Source organism: Drosophila sechellia, chromosome 2L (assembly GCF_004382195.2).
Source record: "Drosophila sechellia strain sech25 chromosome 2L, ASM438219v1, whole genome shotgun sequence".
NCBI lineage: Eukaryota > Metazoa > Arthropoda > Insecta > Diptera > Drosophilidae > Drosophila > Drosophila sechellia.
Genome location: NC_045949.1, coordinates 1,127,965 through 1,155,631, shown reverse-complemented (window position 1 = coordinate 1,155,631; position 27,667 = coordinate 1,127,965). Strand labels below are relative to the sequence as shown.

Below are 27,667 nucleotides of genomic sequence, written 5' to 3'. Positions count from 1 at the left end.
ATGAAATTAGTATAAATTTCGGAAGACGATCCAGACCCAATGGCCCATCAAATGTATCATATATATATATATATATTTATAAAATATTGCCGCATCTGTATAGTTTTCATGAATCGAAGTGAATTCCCCATTTGGCTGTCTAATTAACGCCAATCTCAAAACTTCTGCAGCAGATTGATCTCATGATGAGAGGTGCGAAATCGTGCTGCCCGTGGGGGAATCTCTAAAACAAATGCTTCCTATTCCCGTGAGCAGTTAACATTAGTTATATTCAAATTCATATTCATAGGGTGAGAAATTAACTCTAAACGTATTCATTAAAGACTGCTCCCGGCCTCGTTGCCCAGCTTGTTTGTCTTCCTCGTCATTTGCTGATGAGATATGCAAATGCCCACCCCGAATCCCTGCCAGAATCTTCACGCTCCAATGCTCCTGCACACACTCCAAGCTTTTTTTTTTGCTTATTTAGATTCCCCGCCATATGGCAACAATTTGGCATAGAAAAGGCATTACATTTTGCACACTTTGCAACCCAGTCTGAATTTAGTTTAGTTTAGAACTTACATAAAGTGTCCATGCAACTTGCATCCAATGCAGGTTGATAACTACTTTGAAGGGCATTCCGTAGTCATTATAATAATAATATAAAAAGCAGAGCCGCTTGTGTCAAAAGCATTTGAGTATCTGGTGCCCAGCGATGTTTTGTTTATTTGGCTTACTGTTTATGGCCATTCTATTCAATTGTTTGTGGCCATTTCGAGCTCTGTTTGCCCAAAGTTGGACCTCATCTGGCGTCCGGAGCAGAACGTGGTTCCCCATTTGCAGTGGCCACAATGGCGGCTTCACGGCTGTCTGGTTTTCCACTCATTTTCCGGACATGCAGCACTTTAATGGGGCTTCGCATGGAACATTGATGATGACACCCATCCGAATGGCGATGGATGTCAACGCGTGTGCGAAGGCCAATTGCTTTTTATTTAATTTTTGGCACACACTTCGCTCGCGAGGCCCCAAAAGTCTAGTGATTGTTAATTGGTCTTCATTGAATTGTCTCCCAATTTCCCATTAGTTAACTTTCCTTTCAAACTTTCGCCTTCAATTCGGCGGCTGGCAACCAAAAGTCTAGAAGTGGAAAATGATTTTTATGACTTTTTCATTGAGCGGCGGTTACTGCGCAGCTGAAAATACAAATTCCCCTAATTGTAACTGATGGCGATGGCTGTAAGCGTCGAACTGACACATTTCCAAGATTCAAAATGGGTGGGAAAACCCCCACTTTCATTGAATTTTCTGCCATTGAGCACCGCCAATTGGTTTCCAGTTCAAAAAACTCCCCGTTCATTAAATTTTGGTTGGTTTTCAAACCAAAGACGTATTTATTAATCGTAAATCAGTTGCTTGTAAATAAATGTATCTTCAAACTAAGCTCGCGCCAAGAACTTAAGGCGCAAATCAAAGGCCAAATATTCAGAGTGAAAGTATATATAATATTAAGGTTACTTGAGTGTTCATTTACATACGTTTATATATATAATCTGCATTGTATTGTATACACACACACACATATATATATACGCTATTTTATTTAAGTCTGTATAGTATAATTTATTTTACCATATTCATAGTACACATATGTATGTATATTTGATTATTACCGAAAACAGTCAGACAATTTTATTCAAATTAAAGATACGCCTATCCGTCGTCGGCATAGAATATTTAAAATATTTATGCCCTGAGCCATTTCTTAACAAAATTTTCGACAAATTGTTTGCATATTGTATACGTATAGTTATATATATATAATTTACCAACATATTAGCTGCGATACTCGCTAAATACGATTAAAATTCTCATCAATTGTCAGATCGTTTGTCCCCAAGTCGGCGGGGATCCATAAAAAGTGTAGTTCGGAATGTGATGGCATTCAAAATACTTGGATTTGGCTTTAGTTAGTACAAGTTTAGATTAAATTAAAGCGGTTAGAGGAGTTTAGTTGCTTCTGAGCTCGATTAGGATTGATATAGGTATAGGTATATTCATATATATTCATATTCATAGTTGACGTTCTCCTCTCGTTTTGTACTAGTCGGGAAGCCTCTAGTTCGATAAGTATTACACAAGTAGATACAGATACAAGTTGCGTTCCGCTGGATTCCAGATTGCAGTAGTTGTACATAGACACCGATTTCTTACAGGGATTAGGTGGCGCAGATATAGATTCGGTTTAGTTCGGTGCGGATTCCGTGGGACAAAATCCTAGACACTGATTGATTATGTTCCTGAAGCACCACATTAGTTTAATTCTCGCCAGTGGCTTCTTAAAGTGAAGTTCTACACAAAAATTGCACACGAGTTGACCTAGCTCTTTACCATAATTGAATTGGAAATTGAATTTGGATTTTGGTTTTTGCTTTCTTGGATTATGATCAATATGTTCAATGCTCAAAAAACGAGAAATACTCTTCGTGGGGCCTGTGGCTATCATTAGGTGCTACGTAGACTATCTCCGCGCGGGATCCTTAGAAGTACTTCTCGCCATTGTAGCCGGATCCGCGCTCCGCCACCGGCTCGTTCATGAATTGGCTCTGGCTCACCGAGCGCTTCTTCTTGGCCACCATGTAGCGCTGCTTCGAGGAGCCGAATCCTGCGGGATTATTGAGGTTAGATTAGCACACGAGCCTGCTGCCCACCCAATCCGGACTCACGGCTATTGACTCCGCTGTACTTGTGCTGACGCGGCACGTACTCGTACTTGGGCATCGCCTGGTTCTGGTTGTCCAGCGGCACTCCGGCGCCGTAGTAGTCCGCCTGCACGGGCACGTCGAACCAGCTGCCGGCGGGCGCGTAGTCCAGGTCATCGGAGGCGATCATGGGCACCGGTCCGGAGCTCTCCGCATCGCCCTCCTTGCGCGCCCGTTCTCCGGCCTCCACCAGGGCAACCAGGGCCAGCATGTCGGCGGGGTTCAGCTGGGTGTCGCGTTTCAGTCTGGGATTGGAGAACAAATAAGGTTACCCCTTAGTAATAGTTTATATATATATATGAAATATCACGCATACGCCGTGTTGCTTTGAATAGGCACACCAACTCACCGCATGTCGTTGAATCGTCGGTATTTGTTGAGGTTGATACCCTCGCCGTTGTAGCCACTTCCACTGCCCAGGCTGCTCGCCCCATTGCCGCCGGGAGTGGCCAGGTTGTAGTAGATGCCCCGCTTGTTGCGGTCATCCAGGTTGTAGTTCCGATTGGCATAGGTCAGCGGCACCGAGAGGGGAATGCTCTCCAGGTAGGCCTCGGCGTTCAGGAGATTCTGCAGATTGTCGTAGGCCTTGTTCCGCGCACTCGAGCCACTCACTGGAAATTCAGTTTGGCATGCAATATATTCAAGTTAGTTAGCAATAGATGTGGCATGTTCTTGGACGCACCTCTTCGCTCTGGCACGTAGTCATCGATCTCCTGGAGATCCCGCTCGCCATAGCTGACGGGCACGGCGGCCTCGTAGTCGTCGGCCCAGACGCCACTGGGTACATCGCTGCCGTAGTCGCTGGAGGCCACGGAGTACGGGTTGTACTCGTAGTTGATGCCCCGCTTGCGCATCGTGGAGCTGGCCACCTCCTCCTCCAGGGCGGAGGGCTCCTCCTGCAGCTGCTGCTGGCTGTTCTGGGCGGCGGCGGCCACGGCGGCCAGGATCTCCTCGTTGGAGGGCAGGGCGTAGACTCCGGACGGCACCTGCTGCTGCTGGCTGGAGACCGGAACTGGGCTGTTCCGGGCCGACGGAGCGTTGCTGAAGGAAGCGGGCACAATTTCCGGACTCGACTTCTTGTCCGCCGTGGGCACGGCACTCGCCTCCTCGGAGCGTTTGGCTGGTGAACGAGATGGGGAATGGGTAACGCCGGCTGCTCTGTCCGGGCCACTCGAATTTTCCATTTGCAACTTGCCATTTCCCACTTGCCATTTACCATTTACCCGGGGCTGATTCAATAAATTCGCATCCCCGCAGCCGAGAAGTGACCGCAAAACCAATTAGTACCATAATTGTTTTATACGCCCGAGCATATTTCTCGGTCTGGGCTAATTGCTTTTAGCGCCCTGACAGCCGGCTTTATGTCCACTTAATCCCCGATGTAGTCCCCAGAGGAGGAGGACTGACCTTATTTATCCTAATCGCATTGCCGCCGCCCCACTGGCATCCAATCGAAAAGGGGTCTTTGCGCAACAGTTGGTCCGCTAATGGGACGGGCTTTAATATCTCGGATCGGTTGATATCTTTAATCGAGCGCTGGCCGCCGCCAATTAGGATTCAGTTAGCACCTGCCACGCGTCCTCCTCATGGGCATGGCGATATTCCAACTGCCATGCAATCCCGAGTTCAGATGGACCAGCCAAACTCGTTCCACTCCCCTGCAGTGGACTTGGATGAGGTATTTCGCAGGTCTCTGCGAATATCCATACCAGTATCTATAGCTTATCTCCATGATTATTGGAACTGAGATATCGCATATAGAGTGGAGTGGAGTGGAGTAGATACCCGAATAGCCATGATTTATACGACCCCAATGATTAATGTGTTATTAGGGTGTCAGGAAATGGGGTCCCATAAAATGACTAGCGGTTCGCATCGAATGGGAAATGAATGTTCCGAAGTTTGTACTTACTAACTTTAGTATCGTAACTAAAACGAGTTATTTAGATAACTTTGAAAGCTATTTCGATATGATTATATTCAAAGGGATGACTAACAGGTTGCGTGGAAACATAAGTTTCTTCTGAGAAACAGTACGTTCCCTGGCGCAACTCTAGTCGGGCTGTAAAATTCCACATTCTCTGAATGTGGACACACTTTATGGATTGCCCGTAACCCAGTTCGCTATTCCCCGGAGTCCTTGGCCAGCCGCCAGTTCCTGAAACCCGCTGGCTAAACGCTTCTCCGTATTCGCAGTCATTTAATGCCCACAATGCGCTCGTGTTTCGCCACCATGACGCCACCATGACGCCACCCACGCCCCCGCCTCGAATATGTTTATGTGTGGCAAATGTCCTGCTCTCGGATGTCCATCAGCGAGTGGGAGTGGGTGCTCCCGGGTGGGGTACTTGAATAAATAAATGAGTAAAAAGCTGGCAGGCTCTGACGTTGGCTGACGTCGTCTTCGGCCTCTGCTCCTCCCCTCCCAGCGCCTCCATTCCCTTCCCTTCACTTAGCCAGGCTGTTCACTGAACTGCGAAAGTATCAACAAGTTGTTTGTTCCCCACACACACATGCGCAGAGATTGGGGGCTGGTGGGTGGCTCTTGGCCAGCAGCAGCTGTTCGAAAAGTCGGGCCACCACAGACAGCGCGACATGAACATGGACATGGACATGAACACAATTAACGCCACGGCCAAGTCCTTGGGCGTTTCTTTTGGCCCCGCACAGAAATAACTTAATAGCCGCGGCATATGGAAAAATTTGTCAAGCGCAGGGAGCCTGTGGTTTCGGGATTGGGTGTGCCAACTGGGATGCTCCCCCCTTGCCACCTGACAACTTCATCGCCAGGCGAAGGAGGGAAAGGCACTGCTCTCATAAATATTTAATGCGCCCACTTGACTGCTGCTGCGTGGATTAATCGCTGGGGTGGACCCTGTTCTCACTTTGCATTTCGAGGAGTGAAGAGCACTCCCGACAGCTGGACACTCGGCGGCGACAGCCTGTTTGCCTTTGTCATTAGGTTGCCATATGTGGCTCTGTAAACACGTCGGGGGGCCGCCACTCCGCCCACTCTGGAGCTTAATAAATCTATTTAGGGCGAACTGTGCTGGGGCAAAAATCTGTTAGTGGTGCCACGAAGTGCGGAGTGCGTGGAAGTATGCTACGGAAAATGCGATGGAGAGCTTATCGCTCGTCCTTCCCTGAAGGACTCTGAATACTGAAGCAGTGTATTCTAATCCCCAGAGATTTGTTTCTAGCCCAAAGGCATATTTAGTATCTATCAACTTTCATTAGAACAACGCAAGATTGGAAATTTAAATTTAAATTTTAACTTGTCCACCCCAATCACAGGTTTCCCCTTTTCGGGGAATCTGCCCTTTACATTTTGATGTGGCTGCCGCTTTTGGCTTTTGGCGACTGACATCTGACCAAAGCGCCGCTCCTTTTGGCCATATTTGCTGCGGTTTGGGCCGCTAACGAACGTGTTGCACACACGGACGCGTTTTCATACTCGGAATGGATCTGAAAGGCTTAACAGCTTGAGCTGGCTGCCTGCTTAAGGGCTCAATGCTGCGGTGAAAGTGGGCGGCACTGGGCGGCACTTGCTCCCAAGATGTGGTGAATGGCGATGGCGAGAGGCGATGCTAGGCGAACGGCGCCAGGCGAGCAGAAAGCGCAGGAGGCGCTGGGGGAGCAGAAGGGGCTGAAAACTTTCGCCTAACTCGCTTTCTAAAAATAGAAATGAAATCGCGCGCACGTACGCACACTTTAACAGCGTGAAGGCCCCCACTCACACACACACACGAACTCACGCACACACGCTCACAAAGGAGGCTGGCCGCCATTTTGTGTGGCGAACGCCTACGCGTTGTTTAACTGCGCTGTAGGTTCCCATGTGCCTGTGTTGGTAAGCGCTGAGCTACATATATGAGCAGTGTAACTGCACTGCGAGAAATCGTGGAGTTGTATATTCGGTACACCATATGTTACTTTCGAGATGTTGAAAAAAGGCAACATTGTGCTTTTTGGCAGAAATTTCATTATTATATATATATGTATGCATATATATATAATTTGTATAATTTATTTTTGAAACTTAAATTTTAAGACTTAATCCTTTTTTTATTTGATAGAATCATTCGCGACACAGTTTGGTTGTTTTCTCGCTGTGCAGGCACAGTAATGATTCACTAAGCCAGTGCAAGAAAAACAAGCGCAGGATGGAAATTTGTAAATCGCTCAAGGAGCGGGGCATTCAAAAGGACGACAGCTGTCGTCCTGGCGCAAAACACCTACGCAATTTCCTGGCAGAAACAGCGAACGACGAGCGGTAAATGGGAAATGGAAAATGCTAAGCGAGATGAGCTCCGAATGGAGCCACTCGAGCGGATGCCCGACCCCCAGAAAGCCAGCAACCCACCCACGCAGACGACGAGCTGGCTGGAGCACAGTCTCCTCGGGCCGGGCACTTCTCAAAAACTCGCATTTTCCCAGTGACCTTTAGCCTTAAGAATGGGCGTGGGCGGAGCTGCTGCTCCACCTGGACTGAACTTTGGCACTCACCTGCGGCCGGCTGTTGCTGCTGCTGCTGTTGCTGCTGCTGGAGCTTGTGGTTGGCGCTGGTGGAGAGCTCCGTGTCCTGGGCGAGCACGGAGGCGGGCACCGCCCGGCTGGGAGGGCTGAGGCACAGGATCAGTGCCAGGACTAGCATCAGGCTACTGCCGGGCAACGAGATGCGTGGCATGTTTACGGCGAGCGGCACTTCACTTGCACTGGCTGGTGGTGTCCCAAATAGGATTCGGATCTGGCTGGAGGTGGGAGGTCGACTTCGACTCCTGGCCTGGTTTCTCCCGGTGTTTCGCTCCCAGTGGTCTGCGCACTTCGACTGTTCTGAATGAACTGACGTCCCAGCGACGCAGTGCAACAGTTTTTAACGTATTGCCCCGATTCCGTGCCGTTGGCCGTTGGCTTGCAGACCATTGAAGTGCCACCCACCTCCTCCACCCGCCGACCGAATCACGTCGGGTCTGCACACAACCTACGTCACTCTCATTGATAAAGACCGCGGAGCTCGGAGGAGCCTGCTTACGTACTTCCCTGGCGAGGCAGCGAGCCAATCCTCCATTGCGCCGGCGCCGGATCTGCACAGAGCTGCGTTACTGCCAGGTCGCATCGGTGGGCCTCTGGTGCTGGGGGTATGCCGCTATGACACTGGTTGTTATGTAAATTCAATATATTAGTACTCAATGCACTCGACTAGTGTAAAATGTATAATAATTGTGGAGCTTATGTTTCATGTATAACTCCAAGTGACTGAGTTAACCCATGACACGAAAGCCACTCTGGCTAACTGCTGGACTTGCAAAAATTTCAAAACTGATATTGCGCACGTTGATCCGATCATTTTGCTATATCAGCCATTATACATACATATGGACATGCACTACCTCCGCTTGCTACTCGATTCTCAGGAGCTCACCTTCAGTTTAGCGCGGAACTCTGGGCAACGAGCACCTGTAGAAGCGAAAGATGAAAGCGATTGGTTTGGGATTCATCCTCGTCCCCTGGCTGGTAGCGCTCTCCCATGGAAGCCCAGTTGGTCGGGAGGCGATCGGAGGTCCGATGGCGATGCGGGGATTCAACAACAGTCTGGGCACCTTCGTGGAGTACTGCGGTCAGGCGTCGCTAGCCTCCAAAGATTGGGAGTTGTGTGCCAGCTTCAACTTGGAGTCGCTTTATCCGGCAATAATTGCATTCGATGGTTTCTACAAGGATGTGGTCGATGAGTGCGAAAGGCAAAGCAATAGTTGTCCAGAAATTATGAACATTACAAAGTTTGCGGAGAGTATTCTTCACGATGGACTAATGGACTTGGAGAACGCGTTGCACTGGAGGGCCGGACGACTTCCTTCGGCAGAAGAGGACGTGGGCAACGAGCTTAGGATGGCAACATCCTGCATTGACAGCTCCATTAATGTTATAAATGTAAGCCTTGAACAACCCGTTCACGAGGCTTATGTACTTGGAAACCTCGTTATGATGAAGCCGTATCTATACCTTATGGGCAACAGACTAAAAAGTGCCCAGAATGCCATAACTGAAGCCATAATCTCTGCCCACCAGGGAAAGCTTAGTCCTCTTGTCCTTTCAATCAAACAGCTGCAAGCGAAGATGCCGCCAATTGTGGGTTATTTTTCACGGAGTGGATTCCGGAATATTTACCTGCTCGCCTCCGTTGTTCCTCGGCAGCGGGGCAACCAATGGGAGTTCCAAATCACAGTGCCCTTGCTCGATGCGGAGAAGTTTAATATCTACCGATTGACGCCCATTCCACGGTTAAACAATGGCGTAATCCAACTGGTGGAAACCGAAACACCTTATGTGGGCATCAACGATCACCTGGACAGTTATTTTCCGCTGCAGAACTTGGACGACTGCATCAAGTTGGGCGAAGAAAGGTTCGTTTGCAGGCACAACCACATTATCTACGGGACTGGCGATGACAGTTTTGGCTGCTCCCTGGCGGCCATACGAAACCAGTCTTCCGCAGTCTGCACCTTGCGTCAAGTGGAGGAGAAGAGTCTGTGGACACAGATGGTGGCACCGAACTCCTGGATGGTGGCCCTTACCAAGGAGCTAACCTTAATAGGAGTGTGCTCTGGTGAGAGGCAGGAGCTCCAGATAAATGGCAGTGGAATCCTGAGCATTCAAAGTGACTGTGCCGTGCGCAGTCCAGCTGTCACCCTCCATGGACAACCCCGGAAAAATGTTCCTTCGAAAAGAGGTTACGCAGCGCTGCAGAAGGACTCAAAATCTTCACGGGAATCCGTGAGCTTGGAATCATTTAATCAACTCCTGGCGATCGTGGGCCAACTGGAGCTGAATCAGAAAAAGCCGGAAGCTGTTCGAGATTTTCCAATGGTGGTCATAGCTGTGTGCCCAGCCATATTGCTGGTCGCCTTACTGGCTTCGGCGACCTGGTTATATCGCACCCATCGGAGCAAGCAACTGGCGCAGGCTCAAAGTCCAGTCAACGAAGTCAATGGTCTCCAGGATCCACAGAATCGCCCCAGAACCTGCAATCTTCCCCTGCTGGAAAAACAGGAAACCTAGAAAATCCGGAGAGAAGGCTGCGTGGGCATAGGTTCATCTTTTACGTTCCGAAGAAATTGCAAAGAGAGCTAAGTTTTGTTAACAAGTTCTTGTGTCGATTATAATACAGTTTTATTTGTTTGGTTTGATTGCAATAAATATTAGTTACTCTCTTCATGTACACGTTGTAAGTCTCAGGGCTTCGGTAAGGGTTCCTTCTTCGCACTTAGAAATTTAGAAAATCGGGGCGGGGGCGTGGCATGCTGGGGATGGGCGTGTGATCCGCGACTACGTTCGCCTATTTTCTGGTTCCTCAAATCCGGTCTCTGCACCGAGTGCACTATGTTACAATTGCAGCCAGGGCTTCGTTTACAATAAGAACTATACTATTTCAGCTAATACAAGGAAAACAATGCCAATTACAAACTATTACACCGCTCGCAGCGGCGCATTGCACTTTGTGTCTCTGATTTTTCATCAGTGGCCGTTCATGAAATAAAGCTTGATGCGGGAAGGCGGAAACAAGGAAAGCATGCGGAGGATGTCCGGTTTAGCCTACTTGGCGTCGTCCAGCACCTGCACGATGAGCCTTGAAATCAGTGCCGTAACCTCGGCCGCATTTGGGATGAGGAAGCGGTCCATGTCGGTTATGAGCAGGCCGTCGCCATCGGGGAATCCGTACTTGAACGTGATGAGGTCGCGGTGTCGCTTCTTGGCCGTGATCTTCACGATGCTGGCCAGCGGGCGACGCACCATTATCTGCGCCTGTCCGCGTCCCAGTTCCCGCAGCACCACCAGTTGCCCGGGCGTGATGATCAAGTGACTGTCGTACATGTAGCCGCTCATGTGCACCTCCTGGCACTTGAAGGCGTTGATGATGTCCGCCGTCTTGAAGTACTGGTTCAGATTCACTATCTCCTTTCCGTCGCCGGTCAGCGGTGGCTCATCCCGCTCCCCAGCTCCGTCCAAGGCATCCTCGTTCTCATCGTCGATGCTGAACACAGGTGCCACGTTGCGGTAGCGCTTGCCGTTCCGCTCCTTCGCACTAACATGACGCTCTTGCACTGGCGCCGATGGCACACCATTGGAGCCGCTGGCCGTGGCTCCGCCGTTTGCACTGGGATTCACGATAATGTCCAGTAGTTTGCCCTTGACCTCGGCAGACTTTGACTTCATGGCGGCGGAGAACTTGCTGAATAGGTCGGTAGAGGATGGCGTTGAAGTCTTAAGCGGCGTTGATTTAGTCTGCAGGAGCGGAATCGAGAGATTATAAGTAAGTTCATTCGATTCAAAGTATCAAGAGTTGTACATTTCCGGAGTTATCGATGTCTTACCTGCTGCACGTTGTGCTCCTGGCAGACGAGGCACTTGCGCACATTGTGATCCTCCAGGCAATCGGCCATGTGATCGCCGAAGTAGTCGTGGATGGACGTGTAGCCACCGGTCAGCAGCGACACGTAGTGGGTGTTCTTCTGCAGGAACGAGGCCACCACCATGTGTGTGTACTGGTCCTCTTCGACACGACCGCTGCCCATGAAGCACAGATGCTCGCCGCCGGCGTTCGAGTTGGCCTCGATGGCCTGCCGCTGGGCGGTCAGGAGGCCCTGGACAGCAGTGGCAAAGGCGACAGGTTCCTGGAGCATAAGGTTGCAGTCCAGGTGGAATGCCGTCGACAGGTGGCCGGCGTTGTATTGCTCGGCCGGGCGGCAGTCAACGAGAAAGAAACGCACTGCATCCGGCACAGGGAACTCCGTGGCCGAGTTCTCTACCAGCTCGTAAACGGAGACGGGCAGGCACAGGGCCTGTGACACCTTGTTTGCCTCCTCCTGGCTGCGCGGTGTATCATTCTGCTTGCCGTACAGCGCCTTCAGATAGTCCGTCTTGAATGAAGTTGGTGTCTTCAGCGCATAGTACTGCGCCAGGGAGCAAAAGTCGGGGACGTCGTCGAACTCCAAGGCGCACGGCATAAGGCCCAGGAACTTGATGATCTCCTCCTTGGACGAGCTCCTCATCTGCAGGATCTGCTCCCTGCCGTTGATCAAGATTATTAGCGCCAGGAAGAAGACCATGAAGGGATCGGCGTTCTGGAAGTACAGGTCCCACATGGCAATGATCACTGACAGACTGCTGCAGGAGGCGAAAAGCGACTGGAACCAGGTCAGCGAGTACAAGTCGGGCGTGATCTTCTTGGTGTCCAGCAGCGTGCACAGCTCCGGATCGTGATATAGCAGGAGCAGTCGGAAGACATGAAAGACATTGCCCTTGGGCCGGCAACCCTTGGGTATGTACGTGTCCCGTATGGACTCGAACAGGTTGAATGTGTCGGAGCGATTCAGCTTCAGGGCGAACAGCGGGAGCAGCAGTTCAATCCATCCGTTGTCCGGCTCATACTGAAGGTTTCTGTTCTTGCAGTAGAAAGTGATGATGGACTCGAGGTCGGATACCACCGAGACCTTGTCCTCCTCGTCGTTACCCATGCGATCGACGTGCCGCTGGCAATCCTCGCGCAGCTGGCTCTGGAAGGGCAGGTCGTAGATCTCGTTGAAGAGCGACATTTGATCCGATTTGTGGCGCACATCCAGGCACACTTGCCACACGTCCGGACGCAGTGCCTCCGGCAGAGCCTTACCCTGGCATATGCCGTAGATGTCGTTGACATTGCAGTCGTCCAGCAGTGCCGACTCCAGCTCGATGATCCTGCATACAAGAGAGGGGTGTCCATCACAATCAGTTGCTTGTTCTGTTCATGCTACGGGTGCAGGGTACGTCAACGTGTCTAAATAACCAGCTGCTGATAAGGCGGAGCACCCACACCCCCAGGTGCTCCGCGTCTCGCTGACCAAGCACCGGGCTGCTGACTCAATCAGCGAAACAAATGGTGGTCTGTTCGAGAAAGCCAAAGGCGATGGATGCCAAAGAAAATGAGATGCTAGAGCTGTAGCTCTAGATTCTCTGACCAATCTTAGTTGTTGACGTAGCCCCAACCCACTGTTTATTATTTACCACATATTCTCCTCCATGATTTCGCTGAGGGCTAGTTCCTACGTTTCGGATTCGAAATGCTGCCTTAGTGCAATCTATTCAGCTGCAGAAGGCCAGGCTGGTGCATTTTCTTTCTGTTCCAGGTGCGAATAATGATTTTTGTGAATTTCCTGATTTATTTTGATCGAATTTTGGTTACGTTATGATGGTTACGTTTATAGCGATGGGAGGTGCTTACGTTTGCCACGGCACACGTTAGAGATGGCAGTGTGCATATGAACGTACAATACAATTGAATTAAGATATTTATAATAAATCGTTCAAAATTCTTACAAACTTATAATAACTGATACTTGTCAGCATGTTAAAAATTGAAATAAATTAGAAAATGAATTTAAGATATATTGTTATACATAATCTAAGCAAACTATCTATATTACTTTCAAATTACAGGTATCAAAAGGGAACAGAACATTTTAGGTTGTTCATTTTAACAAATTTGAAATGCATAACGCTTTCTATCCTATCGATTACTGTTGCCAACTACAATAATCGACAGCGGGCCACCTCCAATTGCCAGCACTTTTGCAAGCAAAGTTTTGTTTTGCAGGAATTTTATCCAAATTTAACTTAAAATTCGGTTGCGTGGGCCTAAATTTGGATACTTAACTTTAAGCTGGTCGACGGAGAGTGCGGCAAGTATAAAGGTGAGTGAGTTTAAAGGCCAGCACAGGTAACACAGGTTTTAAGCCTTTACCATGCAAACACACATGTATGGGGGCCAAACAAAATTTGCAAAGCCTAATGCAAATGCAATAATAGCAACAAACACACGAAGCGAATGCAATTGCCCACTCATGCATGCAAACACACACTCACACACATGTAGCCTTCACCCAAATAAAATTTAGCTTGCATCTATTGATTTGCATGTTGCACTTGTGCAAAGAAGAGTTGTAAGAGGTGCGGGGAGGGGTAGGCGCGTGTATGTGTGTGCAACAGCTGTGTGCCTGCTCCCCTCCCCCCTTACTCAGTTATCACCACCCCCCTGCCCTTCTACCCAGCCATTTGGCCAATCAACTCAAGCTGCGCTTTGAGCCACGTGTGTACTTTTTGCTGTTTGCATGCCAGCACGTATCTGCTTAGCCAAGGAATCCTCTAATTGCGTTTCTCTTACCCTTATGGAGATGAAAACGGGCAGCAACAACAACCACATCTCCGCCAGCAGCAGCAACAACAACAACAGCTCCTTGCTGCAACAGCAGCAGCAACGCTCCTCCACTTCCGTTACCGTTTCCTCGTCGCACATTGTCACCGAGTGGGAGGATGGCATCATCTTCGATGTGGACGATCCCGACTTTTGCAATCTGGCCACCGACAAGCTGAACTTTATAGGTGAGTGCGCCACAGCGAGTTCGTACATATAATTAGCCATCCGATTATATTTATAGTCTAGACATCGGAGTAATCTATGTTATTTACGATTAGCCGTAGCGAAGCCCACTAATTGAGCAGCGGAAAAGGCTAGTCGCACCTTTGTACCAGCTGCAGCGGCTTATCGCCCAGTGGTTTTCCCGACTCTTGGAGTCCCGGCTTTTGTCTGATCGGGCGGAAACTGCCGTACACTTTTATTAATGGCCATACACTCCGGCTTTATCTTCGAGTGGCATTGATAGGTGATCGGTCGCCTATAAGCAGGGGCCATCAATTATACAATCCCGGAATAGCCATCACTCTGTCTTCCCCAAAGAGTTCCATTTAAAATTAGTGCCATCCGTGCTGTTTTTAGCACGTACCCGTGCGCATCCCACGGAAATTGGGCGATCCATCAATTACCATTCGAAATGGATGAGAGAGTGGGCTCCCCGGTGTGGCTAATTGTTTTGCCCGTCCGTTTATCTGCCATCTGATTAGCCGTACAACCGAGTCGTGCGACTAGCCTATTCACACGTTTCGCCTGTCACCCAGAACTCAGCCGCCCAATTCACGCGTTTGTCATGTGACTGCGGATCGGATCGAAGCGAAGCGGACAGGCCTCTCCAGCCGATCATGCCTCTCCTTCGCTTCATCGGCTGCGGAATGGGTGCCAAAAGAGTGAGCAAACATTTCCAATGGCCCGGCAGTTCAAGTGGAATTTTCCCCAATTTTGGTAAACAATAACATTGCCGGCTTATGCGTGCTAGCGTGAGCTGTTTTTTGCATGCATATTGCCCAACCGACAACCGGCACGTGTCGCCCATAAAAGGCTTCTGTGGAGCAGGGCTTATGGAGCCAAAGTTGCGTGTGAGCCCACCATGAGTGTTGCAAATGATGTCCCTTATCCGGACCGGTCTTAAGTGGGCCAGTTAATAAAAGTAAACTTCTAGGAATGATTTATTTCTTATTAAGACTGATTGGTTTATTGCTCCAAATCTTGGTACTTTGGTTTCCACATTTTTCGTTGCTCAACCCGAAAGGAAGCGAAAGTTGGTCAGTTGCAAACTTGCGCTTAGCTCGCACATTTGCGAATGATTCGCATATTGCATCAGACGATTTGCAATCAGCTTCGTCTGCCAGTTCACGTTGATGTTGTAAGGTTTTAAATAAATCGTAGAATCGCGGTCGATCAAAGCTGAGAAGCGATTTATCCGAACTATTTATAAGACTGTAAGTCAGCTTTATCGGCGTGACTCACGCACATTAGATCTGATCTTTCGGCTGAACTCACTGGCCGTACCTTTGCCACTTATCATGATGGATGTAGTGGAATTTTATTATCTGAGCTGATCGCTCTTGTGCTTATCTTATCTCGCGTGGGACTTGAGTCATCCGCCGTCTAGACCGGCTATTCCTTACACAACATTAATTATAATTGTTGGCGCGGTGGGAAGCGTTTGTAGAATTCGCTGGCGAATCTCATGTGCGGACACGGGAGCTTGCATAAGCGTTTTGCATGCATAAAATGCTTATTAAAACGACAAACGTAACGACAGTTTTTAAAAATAAAACCGTTTTCGGTTTCGCAATGGCCCCTCAACCCACTGTCTGCGTTTTGCGTTCCCATGCTCATTATAGAACGGACCGCCACGCGCAGTCCGTTCACGATTTTGTTTAATTTGTCGACTCGAGCGTCCGTACATGATAAGTCCCATTGACTGCCCCCGCCGACGTCTCCGGAATGGCGCAGCAGCCCCGACGTCTCAGGTTCTCCCGTCTCCGGCGAAAGCCGATAGCCCTCCGCAACGCAGTGGACGTGTGCTGGGTGCACAGGTGCGGACATGTGTCTGATTCTGCGGCAATGGCGTGATGGAAAGTGCCCAAATGCAATCCGATCCGCCAGCTTCGACTTCTGATCGGGACCTGGCACCGGACTTTGTGGTCTGGGCACCAGTTAGAGGCGGCTCCAGATGGGTGCAACCGATTCGCTTTGGTCTCAACCGGTTCGGTGCTAAGTAGCCCCCGGCGGATATAATCCAAGACACAGCGAGAAAAGATCACCAGAGTGTCAACCAACTTCCTACCGAACCACAATAATCTTTGTTGATATTGTTAAACTTTTTCATTCAGCTCCTCAGTTCGAGGAGTTTCGATTTAGAACGAGGTGATGGGGCCAAAAGCATTTCTATATTTACTTGGCAACAGAGCACAGCTAATCTATAGTTACAAGTATTTTCGTGTTCTGTAAAGTTAAAGCCCCACTCGACTTGGAGAGGCCCGGCCGATGCGATTGCTGGGTGTGTCCGTGTGCTGCGGATTGATTTCAATTCGAATTGCGCCCGTTCACTCGCTCACTCATTCATTCATTTGTTCTTTTATTAATTTACAATTTTAGCACACACACAATCGAGCAGATGTATGTAGATAGAGCCATTGCCGGCCACTACGGCGGTCGAAATCGGTTCAAACCGGCACCGGTTGTGTGTATGTTTACAATCTAACAGCGAGCCCAACCATGATGTGGATGCGGCGCCGCAGTGCCTCCATATAGTATTCTGGTATTCCAACGGCTCGGCGAGATGCTGATGACGACGTTCTCACTTCTGACGACGTCAGTTAGTCGCTCGCGCCACGTCGTAAATTCCCGCTATTGCATCGCACACGGTAGTCGTCATAGAGATGGGGATCTGAAGGGTTAGGAGACGCCACCTGGGACCTGGGACAAAGCTGTGAGATTCCACATTTCCATTGTTTATTTCGTAATTGGCGAACTCCAAGTTGTGCGCAATTTACACAAAACATAGTTTAAATAGGAATCCAATTTTCTGAGAACATAAACAGTTGGGGCCCACAGATAAGAATCCAGCCGCAATCTTCTTGGGAAAGCACTAATCTAGTGTTCTGTAGAATCGCGATGTTTAATCTAGAGTTACTAGAAAGCCTTTAAGATCTTAGTTAGTGAGTTACTAGAAAAGTTCCTTATGCTCAGCACGTTCAGCCATATAATGTAGCTCACATCAAACTAATTTCTTAATTGACAGTTTATTAATTAGGCTTCTCATTCTCCAGCTCGCAATTCGAAATGATTAAACAAGCAAACCAGATTAAACCGCATTGTACTCCGGTTGATTTGCAAGTTCGAGAAAATTGTCAGTTCGGGGAACCAGTTTGTTTGTTAGCCTGCTAAAAACTAATTAAATATTGTCCAAGGGAAAGCCTAAAACCCGAAACTCGAATAGATTCATTGAGCAAACGGAGAGGGAAACCAGATCGAACCGAAACCAATCTTCACGGGGCTGAACACCTTTCCCGTGGAAATCAACCTGGGTCACGTGTAATTAACAAACTGTTGCATTATGCAAATTGCTAATTAAGTGTTCTCCAGACTTCCACAAGTGTTAATTGTCGCACGCCAAGCGAAACCACAGCCCCAACCCAACCCATTCCTTGGCCATGTGGAGTGTTCTAGTTTCCCGACTGGGGATTTCGCACTTTGCCTGAGGTTGGGAATTTTGAAATCGCGATTTTGCGTTGCAAGTAGTACCTTGAACTAGCGTTCAATGAGCCGCCCTGTGTTTTCGCGAATTAATTCAATTGCGTAACAATCAGGGCATTGTTTTGCCATATTATCCAGGAATCTAAATAGAAACACAACAAAGTGTTTCTGGGCCGTTCTATCGAATCTAATTTTCTGTTTTCGCACGGAAAGATATATGTTCCTAGGAATTTAGCTGGACATAAACATATGTGATCTGCGCCTTGTGTTTTCAGTGGGATGATGCATGAGTAGGGTTTTTTCTTTATTGAGTAAACATTGAGGAGTATTAATTACAGTGGATTTTACAAGTAATCCTATTTTAACTACCGTTTAATGCTATGGCAAAGTAAATCCTTCTAAGTTCAAGTTAATTCTTCTAATCAGTCAATACTCGATGGCAATTGACTTCAGCAAATTTCTGGGATTACCGGCTTTCATATTTGTCAGCAATTATTGTTATTACATTGCTTTATATGTTTTATTGCTCCATGCAGTACTGTTTCATTATATTCGATTAAAAGATCTTAGTTAGACTTTGTTCCTAAAACCTGCCCTATTATTCTTACGTACTTTCCCTGTGATCTTATCGCTTTGTGGTTTTATCACCCATCATTGCAGTCGAGTTTACCGAAGGTTACGTATGAATCGTATGTGTATATAATGGTGAGACGATCAGACAAAATAAACGAGATCTATAAATATTGAAGAGGCGTCATTAAACCTGATAGAACACGTTCTATTTTTAAGTTTGTTTATAGGAAATAGGTTTACCCAATATAAATAACATATACGTATGTACCTCATAAGGCAAAGGCCCTTAGAATATTATTATTTATTTGGTTATGAGTAAACATGCATGTTATTTAAGATGAAACCCCGCTTTGTTTATGACATTCGAAATGATAACCCAACCCATTCATTTCAGCTTACTGATGATATATGCGCTCTTTCAGCAACTCATCGTCGCATTCGGTGGGGAGGCAGCTCCAGTTCTTGGACGAATTACACATATCCAGGGCCAGGGTCGCGTAAACCTGAGCCCACCTTCTTGGCGCTTCCAGTCATGGACATGGTCGCGACCAGAGTCAGTCAGTTGGTCGATCCAGAGCAATGCGATCTATTTGTATACATTCGCAAACATGCAATGGCGCCGTGAGATAACATGTCATGGACCTATTTATGTGAGCTTTTCCCATTTCCCAATGACGAGATCGCTTCATCTGGCACGCTGTGCAAATTAATTACGTGGAAGTCTTACAAAACCCGTGGAATTAGCATGCCCACGGGGCCAAGGGTCAGGGTCGTCCGTCGGCTTTCTAATTGCCCTTGTCAACAGTTTCGTCTGGCGGCCGTAAATCTTTCCGATCGACGTCGGATCGAATTGCCGGTTGGGACGGAGGGTATGGGGTTCAGTACTAAGTGCGCCTGTGGTTATAGAACCGATAGCCACTTTCGTTGGATTGCTGCGCCCAGACGGAGTCACGCCCCGTTTTGGCAGTTTACCCCGAGATTCGTGGGTACTTTTCCCCCATTAATTAAGTAAACGGTTTCCATAGTACAGCCGCGGTTTGGAATTCTGATTTCGGTTTGTTTACACTCGCATCTCGGGGCGAGGGAATCCCGTGGAACGGGTTTGTCGCATTCGAGCTAACTCATTAGCATCAGCATGTGATGATGGAACACCGGAGCCCCGATCAAAGACCCGTTTTACGATCTAAGTGTGGCGCTGACTGGCCAAAAGTGGCGTAGTTTCCCGCCCAGTCCAGTGAATCAGCCTCCCACGAACCCTAGCTCGTCGCCGTCTTTTGGACATCGAAGGCGAAACAAAGCCGCGCTTCTGCCCTGCATGGTCGTTGTCTTTCGGGGCTGGGTTCCCGATTTCCATCGCCATTGACGTCAAGCCATCGCCTTTGTTTTTGCATTTGGCTGTGACGGATCCATCCGCATGTAAGCTTTGTTTACACACCAGCCACAACAGCCACCCATAACAATAATTAACAGCTACTTTCAGGAGCAGCTTTGTTTGCTTAGCTGCGGAGCAAGTTCCTCGCAACAGAGCTGCAGGCGGAGCAAGGCAAGGCCTCCCGTGCTGGCCAAATCCGAAGAGGAAGCGCATGTCTTCGAGCAGCACTTGAGCACTGTGGGTTCGCATGGTTCCAAATGGGCTATCTCGGCTCACACAGTTTTGTAGCTGCGGCATAGGTGAAACTGCAATACCCTGCACCAGCTGGCCAAATAGTTTGTTTTGGGTTCCCTTTTATAGATCATAAATGAACTAAATACTATTTTATTTGCTCACAACAAATATGATTTATGGTATGATTTATTTGTTTTTGAATCCGCACTTAACTTTATTTGATTTAGTCACACTACTGTGTTTAAATTGCTTTTTGCGGAATGCAAGGAAAACGTATACAGAAAATGATCTTAAATTTCAAAGATTTATTTCCGTAAGGTAGCTCAGCCGGTAGCTAAGTGTGCAATTAAGTCGAGCTTCTGTTTTATACATTCTAAATCAATTTAGCCGGCTAAAATAATCGCCACAAGCCCTTGGAGAGCTGAAAAAACGAACTTAAACGTAAATCACTTAGATTGCAGTTTTCCCGATGGAAATCTCCGGGAATTCTAAGCACGCTTCGGAAAATAATAAACAGCTTTTCGTTTTCAAATAAACAGATGTATACTCTGAAAGGGTTTATATATACCTCGTAGAATATATTTTAATAGCAGGCCCCCTATAAACAAATACATATGTATGAAATTCGATCCATTGATAGCACCTTCCCGGTGTATAAATCAAGCGATAAGATTGAAATAAATATTTCTGTCCAAATGCAAGCCTAATTCGTCCGGTGGCGAAATATATTTGTTATTATTTTCGTGCCAAATGCCAGTGTAAAATTGGTGGATATATAGTAATCAGGAAAGGAAGGGTATATAAATACACACGCGTGAGTGCGCAGGCACTTAATAAGTTTTTAAAAGGCTTGCAAAATATTGTTTAAATATTGTTATTTTCGGACTAATATCCTCACGTTGACTGACGCAATTTCCGCTGAGGTGGGACTGTCTCTTTTGTGCGAGCATCTCGGGCAATTGCCGTGTGACCTTCCCCCTCCCATTGTCATGGTAGCCCCGCTTGCTCCGCTTCCCCATCCACCATCCTCAAATCCAAAGTGCCGCGAAATGATCGCGGTCATTATGCAATTACCCAAAACGATGGCTGTCATCTAAGGTAATATGTATGTTACGCATGAAGTGTGGCTTGTCCATCGAACGGATTTCCAGCAAAATCCGCCGGAATGGATCCGATTCCGTTTCTCTCCGTGCAGCGAAGCTCGAAACTGCGCCGCGACATCAGTTGAAAAGCGTGCTGGATGGCGAGGGTTCCGTTCTTGCTTTCTAAATAAACATTAATTGTTTATACTATGCATGCTGGCCCGAGTTTATGTAGTTGTGTATGTATCTGGTTCTGTGTGTAGTTGACCGTCGCCCGCGACGCTGAATTGCATTAATTTGGCGAGGGTCGCTCGGATTGGCTTTGGTTCGTTTTTGGTTTGGGGTTTTGAATTTTTGGCTGCGGCTTTGGTCGGAGTGCTGTGCTCCCTTTTCGTTGGGCTGGCGTAATTGGAGACACCTTTGGAGCGACGCGCGCCTTGGAAGCCGGCTCATGTGCATAAGTTGGGCCCGGTCTAGCTGCAGTTTTGCAAGTTTTTTTGTCCATTAACATGCCTGCACTAACGAAAATTTCCATTCCGGCGGGATGACAGCCGCGGGAGTCACCCCGTCTTCATATTATACATACCGAGTGGGTTTCACCATTACACTTTTTTTACAATTTGCCGCAGAGACACGCGCATTGCAAAAAAGGGGCAAAAGGAGGGGGTGGGAGGCGGACTTTGCTGATAAGATTATGAGCAGATTGATAAGCGAAAATGGTGGATGTGCGGCGTTTATGTATATTTATGGTGGGGAAATAACCGCAGAGAAAGAATAATACTATCAGCATGATATTGTCATCTTTCGCTGATTAAATGCCTTTTTGAGCTAACTAAATATACATTTCTGGCTCCCATGGTCTGAAAATATCGCAATTCTCACCGAGTTATTTTTACATAGTTCGAAAATCCTAAGTGATTTTCCGAATAACATTTATTAGACATTATGATTATGGGAAAACACCCCCGGATGGAATTTTCCGTTCAGGCCATTGCGGATCTAGTGATTAGGGATGCGATCTACCTGCGCCGCTTCGAGGATCCCATCTTCCGGCTACCTCGCTCTGTCCTTCCTGCGGCTTTCCACCTGCGCTGTTGTCACGGACGCGAGCCCGAATTCGAACCCGTAACCGTCCCTGTCCTTGCCCGGCGCTCTACCTGTCATAGCGCGAAGTGATTTGTTATTCAAATGAAGCAACGTCGTCCGTCGGTTCCTCTGACGGTTGCCAGGGGGCATCTTGTTTGCCGTCTTCTTGGACATGCGTCAATAACCAGCGGGCGATTACACCTAGTCGATGTACTAGTGTCCGTCCGGTCAATGTGTCGTATACGTACCGTCCGGCCGACGGGGCGTATGGAGGAGATATCGGTGTGGGTATCTGCCTATCGGTATGGGTGCATGAGTGTAAGGGTGACCGCCTGCTGTGCTTGACCGTTAAATGTGCTCGCCATCTCTGCTGGTACCCGCTACTCGTAGGGTATAAAGGGTATAACGTGTTTGAGGAGCGATATGTGTAGCATGTTCTATACCTTGAATATGATTCGAGTGCTGGAAATGGATAAGTTCAAGGTGCCTAACTTAATAGTTGCAATTATCTAATATTTATCTAAGAGCGAGAGAGTTTAACGATGCCACATAATTGGTGTCACCAGCGAGTAACAGGTATCCTCGGGTCGGGACACTCGCTAGTTATCGCTTTGTTTTGGTTTCTTATCTCTGCTCTCGCTGAGAGCCTCTCCTGTTGCCAACTACCGCTAATTTGGGCAGCATCAGACTTTGTTTTGGCATTTTGCTTGTGTTTTGATCTTTATTACGTGTTTTGCACGGCACTTGGGTGATTTTTTTAATTCGTGCGTGTGCTTGTGTTTTGGCAAGTTCAGTTCGTTAGCTTTGCTTTGTCATGCGATTCGGATTCGGGTTCGTGTCCGAGCAATATCACTCGCTCGTCTCTCGCACTCGCTCTCCGCGCTGACTAACGGCTCTCCGCTCTCGCCAGTCGGATCGGCTATAAAAGCGGTGCGATCTCGGCGAACGCTGTTCATTTGAGTTTCGCGGTTCGAGGTGCTTTGCTTGCCCACTTGGTCTTTCGGCTCTGGAGAAAACTACTCGCATCGAATCGAATTGAATCTGGGGAAATCAGTCCGAGTCCCAGCTACACAGTTCAGTTTCGCTTCCCAGTCCAACTATAAAAGTGCGCTGCAGTCCCAGTCAAACAACTGCATTCAGATACAAACAATTGCCAATTGCATTTTCATGAGCTAACTGTCTCGCATCGCGTGTGAAAAGTTACAAACAACACAAAAACAATTGCCAACGGTTAATGTTAATGTCCAGGCAATTATAAAAAGCAATTCGATTGTCTGGCTTACGCAAGGCCAACTACAATTACCAATAAATACGGCGAATAAAGCAGCACAGAAATCCCAATTTGGATTTATTAATAGCGCTGTATAAAAAACATAAAACAACAATCGCTGCTGTAAATAACCCAACAAATGTAAGTATTTCCGTGCCAAAAATAACTCAAAAAAATGAAGCGCCCGTCTGTGTCCCCCCAATTCGTGTACCATTGTGTGTGTGTCCTTCTATAAATAAATAAAATCAAATCAAATTAAATGCAACTAGTTGTGTGTGCGGCACACAATATGCTCGGATCGGATAAATTACAGCAATTTCGCTTTTGCGCCGTTGCCGTTTCAGCAACTGAAAATTGCCTCTCAGCCGAGGCTCAAACCGAACTGCAACCGAGCAGGGGCGCAAACCAATGCCCAGACTATCCCATGTTGTTTGGTTTATTTCGGTCACGTCCCGCGATTATACATACTTTCTCAATTCGATCCAGCTAAATATAGAACGTCCAACGGATGGCCGCATAACAACTCAGAAAATGTACTTATTTATTTATTTATTATGATGCCAGGCCAGCAGACGCCACGGCAGTCATGTGCCTCGGCTCGCCATAAAGATTTTGCAACTTTGCCAAAATCGTGTGGACAATGTAGACGGCCAGCCTCATAGTATTGGCCACATATACCTATAAACAGTATTCCCCCATTTGAGACACAGGCGCGGGCCATTAACGTTCCGCTTCCAATTCCGAATAATTCGCACATTAAAGTTTCTTAATTGTCCGAGCCCCAAACAATTGAAACTACACGAGATGCCGCACTGATCAACGGCCTCGCAGTGTGTTTATGGTGCTTTCAACCGGATTTCAGCGGTTGTGGTCTTGGACCGCACTCCACCTTCAGTTTCCCCACGAATAGTTGTTAATTTTAGCCAAGAATGTCGTCCGAGTTGCTGCGGAAAATGATACATATAGCCATTTGAATGATCTGAAGCTCAGCTTGGTACGGTGTACAGTCGAGCTCTCCGACATTTGAGTCACGCACCTGTACAACAAGCTCGCTTACCTTCGCCGTCGATCGTTTACCTACTAGCCAGCATTGAACTCACCTTGTTACATTTGATGAACTTTAACTGACTTCTTCTGCCTTCTGTTTCCCTCTTTGCAGTGCCATCAGCAGCCAATATGTCGATCGCCAGTGTTCACGGTCCCCAAATCGCCGACATCTGCAGTCCCCTGTCGTAAGTATTTCCATTTGGATGCCCATCTTTAGATCTGTAGACGTACATTCATGATTCATTTAGCTGGAAGCAGCGATTCGATTTAATTCGCCTCCATTTCCGTTTTCGCATTTGCTAAATATCGATGTAAACAATGTCAGGGCTGATTTGTGGGGAATACGAAGGGGCGTGAGTAGGTGGCTCATGGCTCATTCATGATTTTAGCAATCTTATCGGGCGGGGAATGGCGACTGGGCCAGGGTGCAGAGTACACAGCCACAATACCACTCAATACAACACAGTGTCGCTGTAGAAACCACACCTGCAATTTGGCCACGACTTTGGCCCATTAATGAAGGGGGCCAGCACCTTCAGAGCTCAACAGTTCGGCGTCCGTCTGTGTTTGTATACAGCCATAAGCATATATACCTCTACCTATATATATATACATTTGTACAAGTTCGCAGTCGTATCATTATCATTTCGCATTTTGGGGCCGCACAAAAGCAACAAAAGCCCGTCGCCATCGCTCACATGATCGGGCGAAAGTCCCGCCGTAGAGTCGGGTACAGTTGCCAATCATTGCCCTCGTCCCCATCCCCGCATCCCACTCGGGCCATCCCAATCCCACTCCACCACTCTGCCCACCGGCACGCAGCTCATTATCATAATCACGCCAGCGCACGCCGCCACCCACTTGTCAAGGTCACGGTTGCCCGACGCCAGCCGCAATTGGTCACGATTACTAATCAAGAATTCCCCGCTTCGGCCTAATCTCTTTCAGGCATCACAATCTCGGTCTGTCTGCCTCGCTGCCAGATCTGGTGGGCAGTCCCCTGGAGATCAGCATGGACAACGTGCTGACCATCGAGGAGCTGCGCCAGCACATGGGCTCCTGCTTCACCTGCGGCGTCTCCTGGACGGACGACCATGTGTCCCTCGACTGCAGCGAGTGCGGTGGCTACAGCCTGGAGCGTCCCTGTCCCCTGTGCGACGGCCAGTGCGGTGTCCAATGGAAACGTGATTTCGCCATGGTGAGTTGCACTTAACGAGTGGAACCTCCCACTGTCGAATTTTGCGTAACTCGAACCAAAGCCAAAATTTCCTGGATTCACTGCTCGTCATAACTGAAATTTCTTTATCTCAAGCCGTTTGTTTGCTGTGTTGAGCCCTTCTGCTAGTCCCATTTTGATGGATACTAATTATTTGGGAGTACGAAAAATGAAACCGATAATAATTGAGAAAAGTTAATATGCATAACAGCTCCGCTTGACACCTCCAAATTTGTTCGATAAGTCAACACCGAAAAGCATTCAAAGCCGGGAATTAGCATTGAGGTTTTCTAGATTATACGCGCATACACTTTTCGTAGATTGTTTAAACAAATGTTCCAAGCTTCTACTTGGCGAACAATAGAAAATATTACGACTTAAGTTTCTCATAAAAGTGAAACATATTCGAGTTATACAAATTCAGCTGAACGTGTTTGTGTTTGCTTACCAAACTAACCATTTCCTCCTCTTTTCCTTACAGTCCCATGCCTGCAGTCAAGCTCGCTGGGTGGGCGTGTGCATCAGCTACCCGGAAGTCGTGGCCGGAGTCCAGTTGCCCGTGGGAGCAGCCGCTGGAGCCGCCACCTCGTGTGCCGCCGCCGCTGCGAATCAACTGCGCCTGGCCCAGGAGCTGCGCTCCCGCCTGGAACAGCTGTCCATGTCGACGGCGAGCAAAAGCGGTCGCATCTAGAGCGGAGTCCCCGTCCAGTTCCTTCGACAGCCAGACTGCAAACACGCCTCCACATCAGCCACACCCCCGCACACAGCCATCCATCCGGAAAGCAGAAGCAGAAAGCTGGAGCGGAATCAGCTCCACCTGCACACCCACACACACAGTCTCTCACCCGTAATTTAGGGCCTAATTACTAAGCTTCTTAGCTGTAAGTTATTATTGTTGTGCAGCGTTGAGTCTTTTGTTTTTTGTTCAGCACACACAATCTTTTGTTTTATGATTTCACCGGTATGGTTTCGTTCCGATTCGTTGTGTGACAGTGCAAATGTTTAGCCACTAAGTAAGTTCCTTTGTTTACCTTCCAATGGCACCATTTGGTTTGCGCACATTACCTGTTCTATCCAGGAGAAGACTTCTTTCTGCTTAGACTTAAGCCGAGTTTAGGCAATGCAGTGATAACGGTGATATTAGCCAGAAAGAATCGTGAGCAAATAGTGAATTTACATGATGTAGCAAATGTCTAACGATAGCTAAGCGACATGAGATGATCATTTTTGTATAGCCCACACGCACACAAACACATCAAACAACCCGTGTAATCGCGTAGAGATTGTTGTTAACAATTATATAGTTGTTGCTTTCTGCCTTGTGTCAAAGCTTGTTCGAAGCGAGGAGCTCCGCGGGCACAGATCAAAGCTAGCTGCGATGGTGCCGGCGGAGGGCTCAGTGAGCGAAGAAAGAAGAATCTTCCAGATTGCCTAATGCATAGAGCTCAACAAAGTAACTACAGGATTGAACAGTCTCTCCAAGGGAAAGTGAAAGCGCGAGAAATGAGCAATTAAGGATGTGAGATCACGCACAAGGAAACAATTGAAAAGCATTACTCAAAGTTGAAGATTTTCTGTGAAAATCCATATGACATGTAGAAGTTTATACCTAATATATACACCTATATATTATATACCACATAAATCTGCATACAATATACATAAATAAATATATATATTTTTAATGTAGAGATATGTTTTGTAAAAGACAAAGGCATATTTTTAAAATTAAATACCTAAACTATGCAAAATCCAAGCCAATGAATTCTAATTAATGCGAGATCTCTGTTGCCAAGCATCTCTATCAGCCAGTCGCGGATCGCGATCCCCCCAACCTGCTCGCCATTGTCCGATGACGAGCGGCAGGCGGTGTAAGCCGGAATCTAATCTAATTTACGGTTGCCAGGTGGGCGACATCACCTGCTCCGCTAAGTAGTCTGTAAACAAGTGGGGGGTTCTGGGATTCTCGCCCATAAATGTGACATCTTTCTCGGGGGTCGTAAAGCGGGATTTCGCCAGCTCATCGTGAATTTATGTCGCTTTGTCCGCGTGATGGGCACAGATTTCGGATTTCATCATTCTGCTCGAGATTCCCCGAATCGAGAAAACACCAA

At 47.8% G+C, this 27,667-nt stretch overlaps 4 protein-coding genes across 6 annotated transcripts; 2 read left to right on the top strand and 2 right to left on the bottom strand.

Moving 5' to 3' along the window:
* Positions 1–1,466: 1,466 nt before the first annotated feature.
* On the bottom strand, positions 1,467–7,593 carry LOC6617342. Its single transcript, XM_002041631.2, has 5 exons — positions 7,251–7,593; positions 3,427–3,864; positions 3,094–3,355; positions 2,709–2,989; positions 1,467–2,647 (listed from the first exon to the last, which is right to left on the bottom strand). The coding sequence occupies exons 1-5, from the start codon at positions 7,429–7,431 to the stop codon at positions 2,523–2,525; spliced, it is 1,287 nt and encodes a 428-aa protein (XP_002041667.1). The 5' UTR covers positions 7,432–7,593; the 3' UTR covers positions 1,467–2,522.
* Positions 7,594–8,173: 580 nt separating this feature from the next.
* LOC6617341 lies at positions 8,174–9,960 on the top strand. The gene has a single exon (XM_002041630.2). It carries the CDS (start codon positions 8,217–8,219, stop codon positions 9,798–9,800), a length of 1,584 nt encoding a protein of 527 aa, XP_002041666.2. The 5' UTR covers positions 8,174–8,216; the 3' UTR covers positions 9,801–9,960.
* LOC6617340 (TBC1 domain family member 23) lies at positions 9,893–12,977 on the bottom strand. Its single transcript, XM_002041629.2, has 3 exons — positions 12,783–12,977; positions 11,114–12,476; positions 9,893–11,024 (listed from the first exon to the last, which is right to left on the bottom strand). Exons 1-3 carry the CDS (start codon positions 12,797–12,799, stop codon positions 10,335–10,337), a joined length of 2,070 nt encoding a protein of 689 aa, XP_002041665.2. The 5' UTR covers positions 12,800–12,977; the 3' UTR covers positions 9,893–10,334.
* A 956-nt stretch (positions 12,978–13,933) lies between these two features.
* LOC6617338 (protein pinocchio) lies at positions 13,934–27,242 on the top strand. 3 transcript variants are annotated; one of them, XM_002041627.2, is made up of 4 exons: positions 13,934–14,156; positions 24,450–24,522; positions 25,286–25,535; positions 26,035–27,242. In XM_002041627.2, the coding sequence occupies exons 1-4, from the start codon at positions 13,943–13,945 to the stop codon at positions 26,242–26,244; spliced, it is 747 nt and encodes a 248-aa protein (XP_002041663.2). In that variant the 5' UTR covers positions 13,934–13,942; the 3' UTR covers positions 26,245–27,242. The 3 variants fall into 3 exon arrangements, with proteins under 3 accessions (XP_002041663.2, XP_032569886.1, XP_032569885.1); XM_032713994.1 differs by lacking the exon at positions 13,934–14,156 and adding an exon at positions 22,967–23,431; XM_032713995.1 differs by lacking the exons at positions 24,450–24,522; positions 25,286–25,535; positions 26,035–27,242 and adding an exon at positions 18,669–19,710.
* The last annotated feature ends 425 nt before the right edge of the window (positions 27,243–27,667 follow it).